The sequence below is a fragment of the Ptychodera flava genome, chromosome 8, assembly GCF_041260155.1.
Source record: "Ptychodera flava strain L36383 chromosome 8, AS_Pfla_20210202, whole genome shotgun sequence".
Lineage (NCBI taxonomy): Eukaryota > Metazoa > Hemichordata > Enteropneusta > Ptychoderidae > Ptychodera > Ptychodera flava.
In genome coordinates, this window is record NC_091935.1 from 6,860,669 (window position 1) to 6,875,730 (window position 15,062).

The 15,062-nt window shown below is 41.1% G+C and overlaps 1 protein-coding gene across 1 annotated transcript in view; it reads left to right on the plus strand.

Moving 5' to 3' along the window:
• Positions 1-5,918: 5,918 nt before the first annotated feature.
• The window catches only part of LOC139138324 (metalloprotease TIKI1-like), a 43,430-nt gene continuing 34,286 nt past the window's right edge, over positions 5,919-15,062 (plus strand). Inside the window, exons 1-2 of the mRNA XM_070706653.1 lie at positions 5,919-6,547; positions 6,875-7,438. Coding sequence (XP_070562754.1) covers positions 6,425-6,547; positions 6,875-7,438 — 687 coding nt within the window. The 5' untranslated portion in view covers positions 5,919-6,424. The remainder of the gene's footprint in view (positions 6,548-6,874; positions 7,439-15,062) is intronic.

The window sequence follows — 15,062 nt, forward strand, 5'->3', positions numbered from 1 at the left end:
AACCACGGCAAAATCCATTGTGTGTTCACGGTTCAAAATATACGTGTCCGTAAGACAGATACATCATCATGAGATACAGTCACCACGGGAGTGTACACGTCTGTATAATGCGGTCTCTAAAGTTCTTCGAACTATAAAACTTCGAGTTTGTAAACAGCAGGCGGTTCACGTCCTTCCCGATAATTCTTTTATTGAGATTTTTAATCCCCCACTCCACTCGAAAGGGATTTCAAAGCCGTTTACATCTATGAAAGGGAAATGTCTAATTTGTCACTCCAATTCACACTCAAAGATTTCTCATCCCTCTTTCTGTCGGTTTCTTCAATGGACGGTCGCAAAAGTATGTTGTATTAACTTCAGGCGGTGAAAAGAAGCCCCTGGGGTCCCGGGAACTCTCAAGCACTGCCGACTATTATAGCCATCATCGGCTAGAAGCGTACTTTGTTAGACTGCGATTGATCAAATCGAACGTGCTCACTTTCCGGAGCGATCGGCAAGCGACGACCACGGAATGTGTTGTTTACTGTCCGCCCACGATATTTACTTTCGCCAAGAGCGGCAATCTACGAAACACTTTCTGATATTAATTCTCGTTATTTGTGCAAAACTAACTGCCAACATCCTGGGAGCGACGGCTACACTTCGCAAAGCCCCTTTTGTTGCGCAAGGAGCACACGCCTAATATAATAAGTAAGGTTATTACATTTGTCATGTTATAGGAACCTGAACGTTATAAATTTATAATCTTAGTGATAACTTTAGGAAATAAGTTTCTTGAACTCTAGTAGAACCAACTCACGTGACGCTCACGTGACACCTACAAGTACCCTAATGTTCACGTTTTCTTTGAAATTCCCGTTAATACGATGCTGATAACGATTTCTCTCTGCGTTAGTCGTGTCGAGTTAATTAACGAGCATTATGCATTGAACATACTTGATATTTAAGGAAATTAAATGTATCTTTGTCAAACCTTTGTGAGTTTCGGAAGGCACAGGATAATCATGAAAGAAAACGTGGACGAACGAAAGCATTTATTGCGTTGTTCTAGTAGCCTGAGAGTTGGGCTGTTGTCAAGTTCCAATGTCATTGTCGTAGTTTGCGTTATTGGAGTTGTTACAAGTTTGAGCAACTTTCAAAACAAGAGATTTTTGGCCTCGTCCGTGAATAATACCCCTGACTACTACGTTATCAGATGTGCAAATGTCTGTCATCCGGTGCAACGATTCACACTGTATGTTGAGGGAATAGCCAGCTTATAGTTCCATGCATCGAGTTTTGGCAACGACTTTTATAGGCCTGTATGCTGAAGAAATATTTACCAAAATTCAAAATGCGAACATTTATTGCTTTCGTGACCTTACCAGCTCTGTGCCCATGCGTTTCCTATTTTTGTCTTTGTTTTTGTTTTTGTTGTAACGAAACTTCTTTCAAAAAGGTGGGTAACTTTTACAGTAATATGAACATTTTGTGGAATCTTTCAGTACTGAATGACAGGAGGTGACGCGTTATCACAGTTGCACGGACTGAAACACGGCATGAACCACGGAGCGTTTCGGCGTTGCATACGATGACATTCTAAGCTTCTACATGTATTGTGCATCAACAGGCAGGGGACCTTTAATACATTTAGTTTTTTCGTTCGAATGTTGACATGTCAGGATGTAGTTGATACACTGGACAAATCGCAAGTAAAATGTTTAACAATTCTAACAGTACAATACTTATATTACGGACACGACCGTATTTCTATCTGTTAATTGAATCTGACCAAAGACAACATCCGGGATATTACCTGAACATTGGTACCACGAACCCCGGGACACTGCCACGCCGGTTTCAACCAATTCATTTACGGCATTTTCACCCGCCGTGAAAATTCACGGACGATAAATCAAAAATACGACCAATTATGCAGTTAATGGTGACAGGTCAAGGAGTCATACCGTCTCATCGTTAATAGGGCCGGAAATTGAAGCGGACAGTTTTTATTGTACGACGACTCTGGAATGTGACACGCTCACAGAGCATAGTGTGTTCCAATGCGGCTGTACATCAAAAATGACGTATTTAGTTGCTAGCCCTATACGACTGCACCATTGAACAGTTTTTATCGCTAATAAAGCGGGGGTTGTTTAAAGTGCCTTTCGTGAACTAAAGATAGCAAGAAGTTGTTTCCGAGATGATTTAAAATGGGATAGCGGAACTGAAATAACAAAAGAATAAACGAGGGGATTACATTGTAATTATTCCAGATTTCTTTGGAAATTTTATGGTTTTGCACTTTTGGTTTATGTAAACGCTTTCAACGCTCCCCATTCTTTGGCAAGATTGAATGTTCCAATCGTTTCTGTTATGCATCGACGGTAGAAACGAGTCTCTGATATATGTTTTATGGTACACTTTCAAGCGCCCATCTCATTTTTAGGAGTTAGCGATTGACCCTAAGGTATTGGAAAATGGTTGTCCAAAAGAATTCTGCGGAGGAAATATCATTCAAGTGTTAAATTGTTCACTTCACCGATGTATGGAAAAAGTGTGGATTCCCGGGATGGCGAAAGCTTTGTATACTTGTAGCAAACACCAACAATAATAATTTTAATATTGCGAAAAATCGAACGACCTCAGTTGGACCTCCTCTCCCAAAATGTAAACGTCACAGTAGCCTACATGTTCTCGGTGCCTGCCTGTCGTTACGATTATTGTGAGTTCTGATCGCATACAATGAGGAATTTGGTATCAGGTAGAAATAAATATTTAAGTCCTGTAGAAAAACGAAAGTAGCGTGTCACATATCACGGAAGTCTGACTAGCTTTGCCATGGTCTAGGACCTATCTACCTTTCAAAACTCACAGTTACTTAGCTTTGAGTTGGAAAAGAAGGATAGATACTAGACTGCTGAAGCTGCGCCCGACGTCACGTTTCTATGTAATGGCTGCATTTTACTCCAGATGTTCCCAAGCGATGAACATGAATATTTATTTGGAAAAAACCCTCCGACCAAAACGAAGACGTTTCTTTTGTTGAGGCTCTGGCATGGAATTTCCGGAGACACTGTATCGTATACACTTTACGGAAAGAAACAATGTTCTTCATGGGTGCTTGACAGGATGGTTGTGAAGAGCAAGCTGTTCCATGCCCCTATATATTGTTTGGGTTTCTGTCAACATATTGTCAAATTATAATGATCATATATTGCAAAATGATTGAAATTATTCTAGACATAATAATTCTGATAGTTGAAAACAATTTTAAGCTTGACTTGTTGCAGCGATGATTCATTATTGCTGTCGACGGACATTTTTCACGTCGCCTAAACTTACAAACATCCCCGGGCTTGGACTACATCATGTGAATTGTCAAGCGCGCGCATCTCCCAACCACTGTCACTACCGCGAAGTTCGACATAACGATCTAACAGCTGTTACTCAAGGTTCACTTTTCAATAGAAAAACCATGAACTGTGAAAGTACCTCACACATTTGCGAACGCGTCCCCTTGATTGCGTCCCAGGACACGTCGGGGACAGTCCAGGGTTTCCTGCAGTCAGCCATGAAACTTATCGATTCCACGGGTCAAAGGTCAGGTCTCCGGATGGAGACTATTCCGGGCCTGAACGGTCTGCATTATCGCTGGTTCATATTGAACACGTGGCATTGTATACATAGTGACAGTTTAGATTGTACTAAATGGGAAATGGACCTTGCGTTCACTCAGCTGTGAATTCGGGTGCGATACCGTAAGCTTTGTTCACAAATCAGGGACCGGTCGTTTTATTTTCGCCCGCCCAGGGCCGGACACCCTCTTATTTCGTCATTTCTTTCGCCAGTTTTAAACGCTATTTCATTTATTTACTTCGTAGCAATAAAGTTGACAAGAATTACCTTGGAGTTAATTTTTAGAATTAAAGTTCTATGTAAATTGTTTGACTTTCGACCTTCTTTTTGGATTTCAAAAGTGCTGAAGGACCCACCAATCACAGAATTCTCCATCACTAAAGGTGGCCGAGGTGGGTTGATTCAAGATCATGTCCACTATATTTCCGAATAGTTAATTTCTCCTACATTCTGCTATGATGAGTGACAGTCAGCAACAGGGTAAGCTTATGCACAGACTTTTACATAAACAGACGACAGAAGTTGTTTTCCATGATTGCTATGTGACTGCCATCAAATAAATGAGTCCAGTGTTTCCTGTAAAGTAATGAAATTTCACAAATTCACCCATGCAAAATGCACGACAGTGTCTGTAAAAGCTCGGCAACTTGCATGTTAACGCCGGTGCATGTGACCACAATGGCGAGAACATCTGTCGCAACACACTTTGTCATGGGGCTTACATGGAGACTGACTTTTGTTATTGCGACCACAAGGCGGGGAGACCCCATCCTTGAGTTGCCCACCTTCGTCCGGAGATACCATTCATTATATTATGGTTCGAAGGAAATAAATGTGGGAAGAACAGATTTCAAGTCACACAGCCCTGCATGTATAATCCATTCACCCGTCCTGTCTTTTTACAAAAGTGACTGTTTGTACCTCACTGAAACTGTCTTCGAACATCTTAGTGTCAGTTGAGAAAAGCGATAAAAACGTTATAGGCCTAATGATACTGTAGGTTTTTTTTCTGTAACTAAAAATGCCTAAATGTTGTTGAGATATTTTCAATGACGGCATCTGTAGAATACTTGTGAATACTTCATATTTTATAAAAATTCCATGTGCGATACTCACAATGGATGTAATCTCGCTTTGGTCAACATCAGTGAGAGTCGGCTACGTGCGAAAACACACACATCAACGACCGCCCTCCCGAGGTCGAATCGACTGGCCAGTCCCTGATTTAATGGCGTTTAGCTGATAAATACTCATGTTTAAGGCTCGAATGTCGTTATGGGGAAATGAATGTCTATGGTTTCGTCACATGGACTCGGAATCTCTCCGCCTTTTGTGTAAGTCAGAATGTCTGTGAGAACTTGCCTGAGTGAACGTGGAATACTGAAATATATGCTGTCGATATTTTTAGCGTCTTTATGTGCGCTTGGTCTTCTCGAAAGGTGCGAAAACAATAATTCGAACGAATTTCGTCTTTAAACAGGCTACTTGAGCGGTCAACAAAAAAATCTTCTCTGCAATTTGCTGTTCATACAGCCTAAGCCTGTAGGATGGATGTTCACGCCATTTGGTTTTGATTAAAGGAAGACTATCGTTAGAAAATAAAGAATGTCTGCTTCGTTAAATCCATAAAGTCATGACATCTTAGTCGATAGACTGAGATTATAATGAAAATATGGCGAGCACGTGCTACATAATGGGATAAAGTGATGCTGCGGACGAACGGTAGATCGCTCTCATGACGTCATCTTAGCCCATTGGGAACTCGCGCAATTACCGGTTACCCCCTGCCCTGTCCCAGATCCTTCGGCGAAAAACATTCCATTACCCCGGAGGAAGAATTAAATTTTCAGTTGTCATTCGCCGTATCTCTTTTCGCAAACCCTCAGGACTCCCGAGCTAGTCGGAGTCAGTAATTCGGTGGCAGTTTTACACGGCGACAGCGTGTCTTGCATACGTAAGATGACCAACCGCAAAACACCCGAACAGACCTTTGCCATCAGGGCGGATGGCGGTTTCCTTACAGGAACAAGTAGAATGCGATATCGAAATTGTTTAATTTACTATTATCCTTTCGCGCGAACATTCCTTTCATTAAGAACGCATTCCACACTCCTTGAGCGTATCGGTGTAATCTCCTTGCGAGCGAGACAGCCAGCAAACTTTTTATAAACTTTTTTATGCTTGTGCAACAAGTGACCCGCAGTCACTTTACGTTGATGAACTTGGGTAAGTGGTGATTGGCCGAGAACTTGTCACGTGGGTTAGGTACCGTCCATTTCCCGAGGCCACCCAACCTGCTGTGAAAGAAACTAATTATACAGCGTTGGTATCCAATCAAAGCTTTGCTGCTTGAAAGCGCACAACCCTTCGAAACATGATGGATCACACGGTGAGTGTCTAAGAGCACGGACTAAGTCTTACGGTAGTCACACTTTCTGGGTTGGCCGAAATGCGACACTCAGGCAATCTACGTTACAGCGGGCAGACAACGTGCTGTGTATGGGCCGCGTCGCAGGACCAGTGTAGTAAACCGCGTCATGTTGTTATTTCAAACACAGCGAGCAAAATGTATATGCTAATCCTCGGCAAAGCAAGACGTTGAGTTGCCTTCGGCCTGCATATATTACCCGATTTGGCTTTGTATACCCTAAGAAACAATTTTGAACCAGTGACTTCTGCTCAGCTTTCGGTACAACGACGACTGGGTTCCAAAGAGAGCAACTCGGATCTGCCAGAGCGACTCAACTGTCGCACTCTACCAGCCGACCGATTTCGCGCGATTTGTTGTTGCGAATCGCATGGAGTCATGGAATCCATAGCGTGGTGGCTACGGCTGTTGACAATCCTAACGTTACAGAACATTTACAAAGCGGACGGGGTCTCTACGGAGGAGCTACGGGAAAGACTTCGCTGTCAGCAGACGACGGGGGTAAGTCACAGTCACGTATTTGAGATTTCTTTTGCGCGCGTGAAACTTTTAAAGTACACGCCATGTGGAACTTCCATTTCAGCGTCCAGATATCCACCCACACGTAAACATTACACTGCGTACACGATACATTTTAGTCTATGTGTTGTACAAATTACCATCGAGTATCGTAACAATTCATGAAAAGCGTTGGATGCTATTGTGCGTGATTCTGCAAATTCGCGCTCCACATTCCTATCCTTGTTTTACGTGCCACTGAATTGAGCTGTCAGAAAAAAAAAACGTTTCTGCACATGTGTAACCGTCTTAATCTCGTTTTTCCCACAGACCGACGGCAGCAAAAATTCATTTCTTTGGACGGTCAGGCGAAACCCGCCTGCATATTTCTTCGGGACGATTCACGTGCCGTACTCCCGGGTTTGGGACTATATCCCGGAAAACACAAAACTGGCGTTCCACCAAAGTGACAATATATTTTTTGAGTTGGATCTGACGGACCCGTATACAATTTCAGCGCTGACTAACTGCCAAATGCTTCCCCATGGTGAAAACCTCAGCAATGTTCTGCCGAAGAATTTATATTTAAGACTGAAACGTCACTTAGAGTATGTTAAACTGATGATGCCGACTTGGATGACAGCAGACCAGCGAGGAATTGGACTGTACGCTGACTTTCTGTTCAACGCGATAGCCGGGAACTGGGAACACAAGCGACCCGTTTGGGTTATGCTGATGGTGAACTCGCTAACAGAGAGCGATATAAAGTCTCGTGGCGTGCCAGTTTTAGACTTGTTCCTGGCTCACGAGGCAAAGAGCTCGAACAAGAGGACCGGTGCTGTAGAGCGAGTCGAGGAGCAGTGCAGACCTCTGAACGGGTTGAATATATCTCAGGTAAGTGCCCTTCGGACGCGGCGTTTGACAGGATGTAAACATGGAAGCAGTAAATAAACTTGAGCGAACGCACCCGGGAGAAGCCCTACAAACCGCACACAATGACTTAGTGTGGGCTTCGACCAGCTACCTTGGAATCGATTCCCTCACACTTGAGTGGTGAAGCAAAGAAGTTATCGGATGGTATCTGTGCTTCCGTCTATATCTTGGTTCTTCCCACTCTTTTGCCCCTGAAAAGGTACAACGTGAAAGCGCCCAGGCGAGTTTGATGAGGGTGGACAGTACGGCCAGCGACTCAAGCGTGTCAATTGGCACGAGTGAGATAGTCGTTTGAACATGATTAACACCAGCTTGCAAATTTCTCTGGATCAATACTCCAAATTATAGCTAATTTCCCAACCTTTGTCAGCCTTTAACTCCTTAATTAATACCATCACTCTAAAGAATTTTACAAAAAAAAGTAATCGCACGACCCGCGTAATTGATGGTTGGTGCACATGGGGAATTTTTTTAGGTCCAAAGAATTTACCTTTTTACAGTTTATTTTTCTGCCGCGAGTCGCTCAAGTATTTGCTACACGCGGGCTTTCATTGCGTCAGTGACTAGGAGCGAACAATAGTGTGAAAGGGCCGGTGTCATGAATGCCGGAATGCACTCAACCGAGACCAACTACGTTCGACTTTTGTGTTGACTAAACTTTTCGTACTTGTCAGCACCGCCATCAGTTATACACCGTTGCATTAAACCGTACTATACGCTGGTCGCCTTTAAACTTTAATTAATGATGCGATCTCCCATTTAGCACCTAAACCAGAACAGTTGGGTATCTTCAGAAGGCCAACAACTCGTATAGTGTTTAACTAATTACCCAGGCACTGTTGCGTATTTTGTTTTCCCCTTAGTTGTAAAAGACTTTTATCGCTAGTTGGGCCGTAAAGTAGAGAGCTCTGCCATTCGTTCGGGTAGCGAAAGGGAATTCTTGTGACTGACCTGACCCCAATTTACGATGCCTTGGGCGGACAGCCGGTCTCATAGTCACAGCGTAGTTTCCTTGGCTCAAGTCCCGGCTTCCCCTTTCAAAACATACGTACTTCTACTAGTCGTAAAAGCAACTTTCCAAGTTCGCGTGGTTCTCTCTGGAATTTGTTGAAGGATTAATGAATGCGCCAGGAATAATTCAAGTCTGAAAAGCAGAGCTTGTTTTTATTTCGTTTTTAACGTGAAAAAGAAATAAATTTTGGTAACCAGTGAATGTGAATTCAAAGAAGGATGTTTTAAATTTTTCATTTGTTTCCCCATCGCAACTTGACTGCAAGAGAAAGCCGATAAATTCTTGATGGGATGATCCGTCGTGTAGGTCGTACTTATATAATTGTAAGCTACGCTACTTTCCCGAACTCTATGAAAGTTAGTATGGGAACGTGACTACTCGTGACACATTGGGCAATACTATACCTGAAGTTGTGTGTTGACAGAAGTTGCTTAAAGTCAAAGTTTACACTGGACACTGCAATTACCAGGGTGACACATACCCCTCATTTGATTTGTTTCATTCACCAGATGACCAATTGCCACCTTTCATCGTGTTCTTAATCATGTTGACAGAAGTCCGCTGACAGATGCACGGTTGTATCAACGACAGAATAGAATGCCAGTGTTTCTTTTTTCAGGGGGGGGGGGGGGGGGGGGGGTGGGTGGGGGGGGGGGGGGGGGGGGGGGAGGCTTGATTGTGCGAACGTTGTCTGTTCCATTATATTTGACGACTCATAGCTTGTTTTAGCTCGTCTGCTGACAAAGGTTTTTGTGTTACTAATAGAATAGACCATAATAGTAAGTGATTGAACCGTCATCCATTTTAGCCAGCCTTCTCAACACCGGCTCGTTGGAACCAAGCGACACCCTGGTCTCCCCACCAACAGGATTCTATTTGGATCCAATGGGTTTTGCCGCCAATAATTAGTGAGTGTCGGTTGAGTGAGGGAGAAGCACTTGACGTGTATTTAATTTCAAGATATCAAGGAAACACTTTCCGATTTGTTTGGGTTTTTTTGCATACTGTAAAGTTGCTCAGCGGCTAATCTTGTCGCAGGCGCCACTGTTGGTTACCATAGAAACTAGTTTTCAAGGTCATTTGTGTGCTGGCGTCGCGAGTAATTCAGAATCCCTCCTAAACCCTCGGCACTACCATTTTTTGTCAAATTCTGTGAATCGTAGAATGTGTATTTGCAGCCCTGGAAATTTCTGTTTGATATGTTGTTGCCATACGAAACAAGCTAGTGTCACGCATTCCGAGTTTAGCTATTCGGAAACTCTCAGTTACAACGGAATCCGAACATACCAGGGAAGCCTTATTCCGGATTCCCCTGGGAATGTTGCTAGGACAAGCTATTTGAAGGTCAGCTGTCCCTAAGTTCAATTGCACAAGGGAGACCGCAGATAAAACATCACAGCTTGGAATGAGAAGATCACGTGAAAAAATCCTATTTGCAAGTTTCAGGGGCATATCTCTCGTGTTTTCAGTTCAGTTATACACACCGTTTACTGGCTGTTTGTTGGATTGTTAGCTTTGTAAGACTTTTTCTGAATGAGAACACTTTCATTTCTTTGCTGTTATGAAGGTAGAAACTTGAAGGAATTGATTGCTGGGTTTTCTATAACCCAGTGAAATTTTAAGCAGATATCTATCAGTGGTCATCGGAAAAAGTCAAGATGGATAAAGTGATAAGCTTAGGCACTTTGTTACACTAAGTGGCGATGCTATAATGTGTGTTCATTTGTATCCAAACATCCGACACATTGATCATGTTGACGGACTATTCCCTCGGCAATGGTTTCCTCATTCATTAAGGGGGAGGGGGACTACACCTCCAGTGAACTCTTCCGTGTCATTAGTTGCCTATCAATGACAGTATGCTGCCCGTCTGATTATTTTTCCTAAAACCTGAGCTGCTATGCAAGAAGTAGAGATGTCAGCAAGTGAGTTGGGTATAGCAGTGTAGACAATGTGAGGGTGATTTCAAGTATTAACAGCAGCATTAGTGTTTTATTTCATCAGTGTGAACTGTTTCTTTGTCTAAAACACTGATAGTCGTAGATTTTTGGTCCCTCCTGGATAGCAACTAGAGGAGACCCCTGAATCATAATAACTTCCCCACCGACAGATTCTCATTGCATAATCTTTCTGTAGTTTGTCATACAAACTTGATATTTGCATAAAATCACAAAGAAGATGACAATTGAATTAATTCCATCAGCAAAGGAAAGATATTCTGATCTAATTAAAAGGTCTAACCCAATCCAATCTAGTCTTACTTAATCAAATTCCTTCTGATGATATTGGCCTGTCGTTTGAAATTACTGACAGAAGAGAGTGTACACACATACCATGTGCTGCATGTAAGGTTGTGTACATCTGCTGTAGCTCTGTTTGCGGTGGCACATTTGTCGCTAACACACACATGACATTGGACACTGCAGTTTGAAATGCAGACAGATTTTGTTAGTGTCGCATGCATGGCCGCATGCATGGCTGTTGTAGTCTAAGCTGTTCATGTCTTTTTTGGTATTCAAAGTAAGATCAACAGTCTTTTAAGAAGTTGTATTTCCTTCATTTTTGCGTGCACTTTCCGACAATGCAAACTGAATTTGTGTACAAATGTTTATTTTTGCATATTAATGAGAAAAGTTACAGTTTTTGCACACAGCCCTATTTCTAGCATTCTTTGGTTTGATACTTGCTATTTTATCTTCATAATCAATTTTATCATTTTTGATTGGTTTGTAAATGGCAGTCATGGTATTCCTTTTTGATTTTAGATTATAAGCTACAAACATGCTTTACCACAAAAAGACTGGTAGTTCTAAAACATAACGTGAAAATTTTTTCATGAATAAATCCAAGGTCGTTCACTATGTATGCCTGAAAAAGAGTTCTCATAAAGAACATTAACAGTACTGTGTATCTGTAGTGCTGTTCATTTAAAAGATACCATGATAAAACAAAGTCAAGTTCATATGTATTACAACCAGTAACTAATCACTGTCTTTAACTATTTTAAAGATTTTGGTATATTCCAAATCTCTTAACATTTGTGACAATATTGTAATTTATCTTTAAAAATATAGAAAACTTACTTCAGTCATGATGAATAATCTTAAATGAGAAATGGAGCTATTGAAGGTGGTTACCATGGTGAAAGTGGGTTTCCACGACAAGATTTCACTGATGTTCATCCAGAATGCTGTTGTCTCATAAACAGGAAAAAACCCTTCAGTAGCTTGTCATCAGATCTACAGAAGTGATAAACTAAGTGAGCAGAAAAAATGGGTTTCATTAACCTCAAGTGGCCTTTTCAGAGCTCGAATCAGAATCAATTTACAAGCTGTATTAGAACTGCGAGATTTTATAGATGTGTTTGTTGCCGAAATGATGACTCTGATGCATATTGTGTACATGAAAAATAATTGATGTCACCGGGAGGGCAATCAGTTTTCAGCTGTTGAAAGTAACAGCGTCTATGTTTCCAATCTGCACGGCTGAGTCAGAGAGCATTGTAATTTCGCTGGGTGATGTGTAATTCACATGTATGTATGGATTCCGTTCAGGACTGGTCATTACAGAATGACCTTTCTACTAGAGGTCAATGATGACAGCCCAGTCCGGCCTGGAAAATGTATCAAGTCGTGAAAGAAGCTCTCTTGAGGTTGCACTCCAATTATGAGAGTATTTAGAGTGTGCATTAACATCACAAGTCTGTTTCCGTCTTTCCGCTAGTTATTTTTTCAAATGTGCATTCGTCGTACTTGTTTTTGAACACAGTTTTCCTAAAACCAAATACAGTACTCTGGAAGTGTCTCCAGGCTGACTGCATGATTCTCAAGGACAGGGATAAAAAGATGTCCAGAGGTGACTGTCTAGGGGATGTAATTGATAAGATTTTCACCTCCTCGTATAAAATGATGGATATTCTAAAACTCTGCAGTCTGTGAGAATGACGAACAGTGGATAGATTCTTGTTGGTGAAATTCCTCCCAGCCACCCCTCTGGTGTACACAGAGCTTAATAGTGACTTCATCAGAGTTAGACATAAAGACTTTTCTGTTTGCGTGGATCCCTTGCCTTAGGGCAGGGGTTTATGCTTAATGCTTGGAATGAATGGCTCCATGATGTTCCACTACACTTCTTGTGTACAACCGGTGCTTCTTATTTCTTTTATGAAACCCGGCTTTCTGTAATTCTTGCTTGTGAAATAGATCTATGATGCGTACCGGTTTCCACACACTGCGGACAGTTAGGTTACGTTTGGGTTAGCCGCGATTTGACTTGACGTATGGCTGGACACAGTCAAACAGATTGCGTTTGAACCAACTGATGGCTTACAACTGTACAGCGGTTGACCCCACGACCTTTGGAGGGCCATCTCTCATTAGATCGCCGCAAATGCTTGTTCCATGGAAACACAAGTCTACTTTATCTTCTGAACTGCATTTTTTTCGGACACGAGTACAACCACTTACTGGCCTGTTCATTACTGTTCCCTGCCCTGCGTACTTAGCACAGAAGCAATGCCACAGAGAACAGTGTTATCCATTATATTAAAGCGTAGATGTCTTTATCAGCAAGCCATATCGCTATGTGGAAAAGAATGATTCATTAATAGGGCCAATGCTGATAGCTGGGGTTAAAGTTGCTACTTTCCTTCAAAAGACGGATTGTACATAGAGCTGCCGCCCTGTCAAAATGTTCATTTTTCATGTCATCTAACTTATATTTCAGAATCAAACCTCTATTTTATTACACAATGTTGACATAATATTTATAATACAGTTGTGTATTTGGAAATATATTGTGACAGGAACATAAGTGATTATTGTAGATGTTAAAGTTTACGCACACAAATACATTATTTTCACTTATTGAGAAAGAACAGCACAAAAACTTGTCAAAACTTCGTTTCTATTGAAACAAAACTTATTTCATATCAATAATTTGAAAAAAATAACCTCAAAATGGTTGATTTGAACACTTTGTTACCATGGATGCGTATGGTAAATTTTTTTGTGTCTTTTGTGTTAGCCGACTCAGATTCTAATGTTTCCAATGATTTATACCCAATTAAAAATAATGAGATTTAAACCAATCAAAATATGGTGGCTCCGGAAATGATGAGAAATATGAGAAGGGCACCTGAACAACTGAAATACTAATAAACACTACTGACACAAAAATCCACGCCAATAATCGGTAAACAGTTCCTAGATGAGATCTGCTTCCTGAGTTATTGCAAAATTACCAAATTACAACGTAGCCATGTACATGTATGTATATCTGTGTTAGCAATTAGTTCTGGTTAAATTGTTTCAGTATTGTACTGGAATAATTGGGAAACGATAAATTGAAATATATCCAAAGTTTCATTCTGATTAACTTGTTTTTTGTCTCATGATAATTTATTGCATCATCTTGTTTTATCGCCTCCTATATGTTTAGTATCTGATCTGGATCACTGAACAAGAATGCACACTTCTGTTTCTCATATCATCAACATCACCATATCTGATATAAGATTACCATAAGGGCTGTCAAGGTACATTTTCATTTGCCAAAGTTGCGTGACATTGGGATATTTATGTTTTGAAAGATATATGAAATATATGGGAAAGACATTCAGTAAATATTTGTATGACAAACAGTAGGGCATGTACACTGTGAACGTTGAAAAAACACTTCAGAATTTATTATTTATCATAAAAGATCTCTGACATGTTTCTCCTCTGTGTTGCTACTGTATGTCTTCTTTTAAAACTCTTTGCGGGCAATTTCTGATAACCAAGGTTACCAGTGGGATACTAATGGCTTGTCGATTACCAGGCTAATTTTATGTAAATAAACATCTCAAATTTAACCCGTAAAATAATTATAACAGTAAACAAGCCGTAGTGTTGCAAATTGGAATTGGGACAGTATCAAGTGTACTTTGGTCTTTGATTCAAACAGCTGTTTGGGTTTGGCTGGCTTGTTTTGCAAACTCAGTGTTGAAATTCAGTGGTTTTAAGTAATACATTGATTTCAGACAAATGGTACAAAAAGTTATCCAAAAGAACCCAAAATTAACCCACATGGTTCAAATGAGTAACTGCAACTTGGTATCCTTATTTTATTTCTTGACAAATACACCATCCATCTTGGTTATCGGCAGCAACTGTACAATGATTAGAAGTGGTGAGTGAATGGTAGCAAGCAATGGCCGTCTCAGTGAAAGTGACTGCGTCAGGTTACAGAGAAAATTCTTGGTCCTCTGCCAGCAGAAACGCTTTGCTTATTAGCACTTTCAATGAATTGTAAATGATATGACCAGCAAAGCAAGTCGAAAAACCTCTCTCAGCAGTTGATCGCAGGCAACAAACTTTATGTGTCTTAAAGTGACGACAATAAGTCAGGATTCGTACAGGCAAGGCGGGCAGCGGGTTTTATGAGCTTGTTAAAATTGTTAGTATTTATGGAAAGTAGATCGAGTTCTTACAGAGCCCGAGAGCAAGTCGAGAAAGTCGGCAGTTATGGTGCCAAAATAAACGCTTACTTTGTTGCTATATTTTGTTACAATGTGAGAAGCAATAGTGAAGG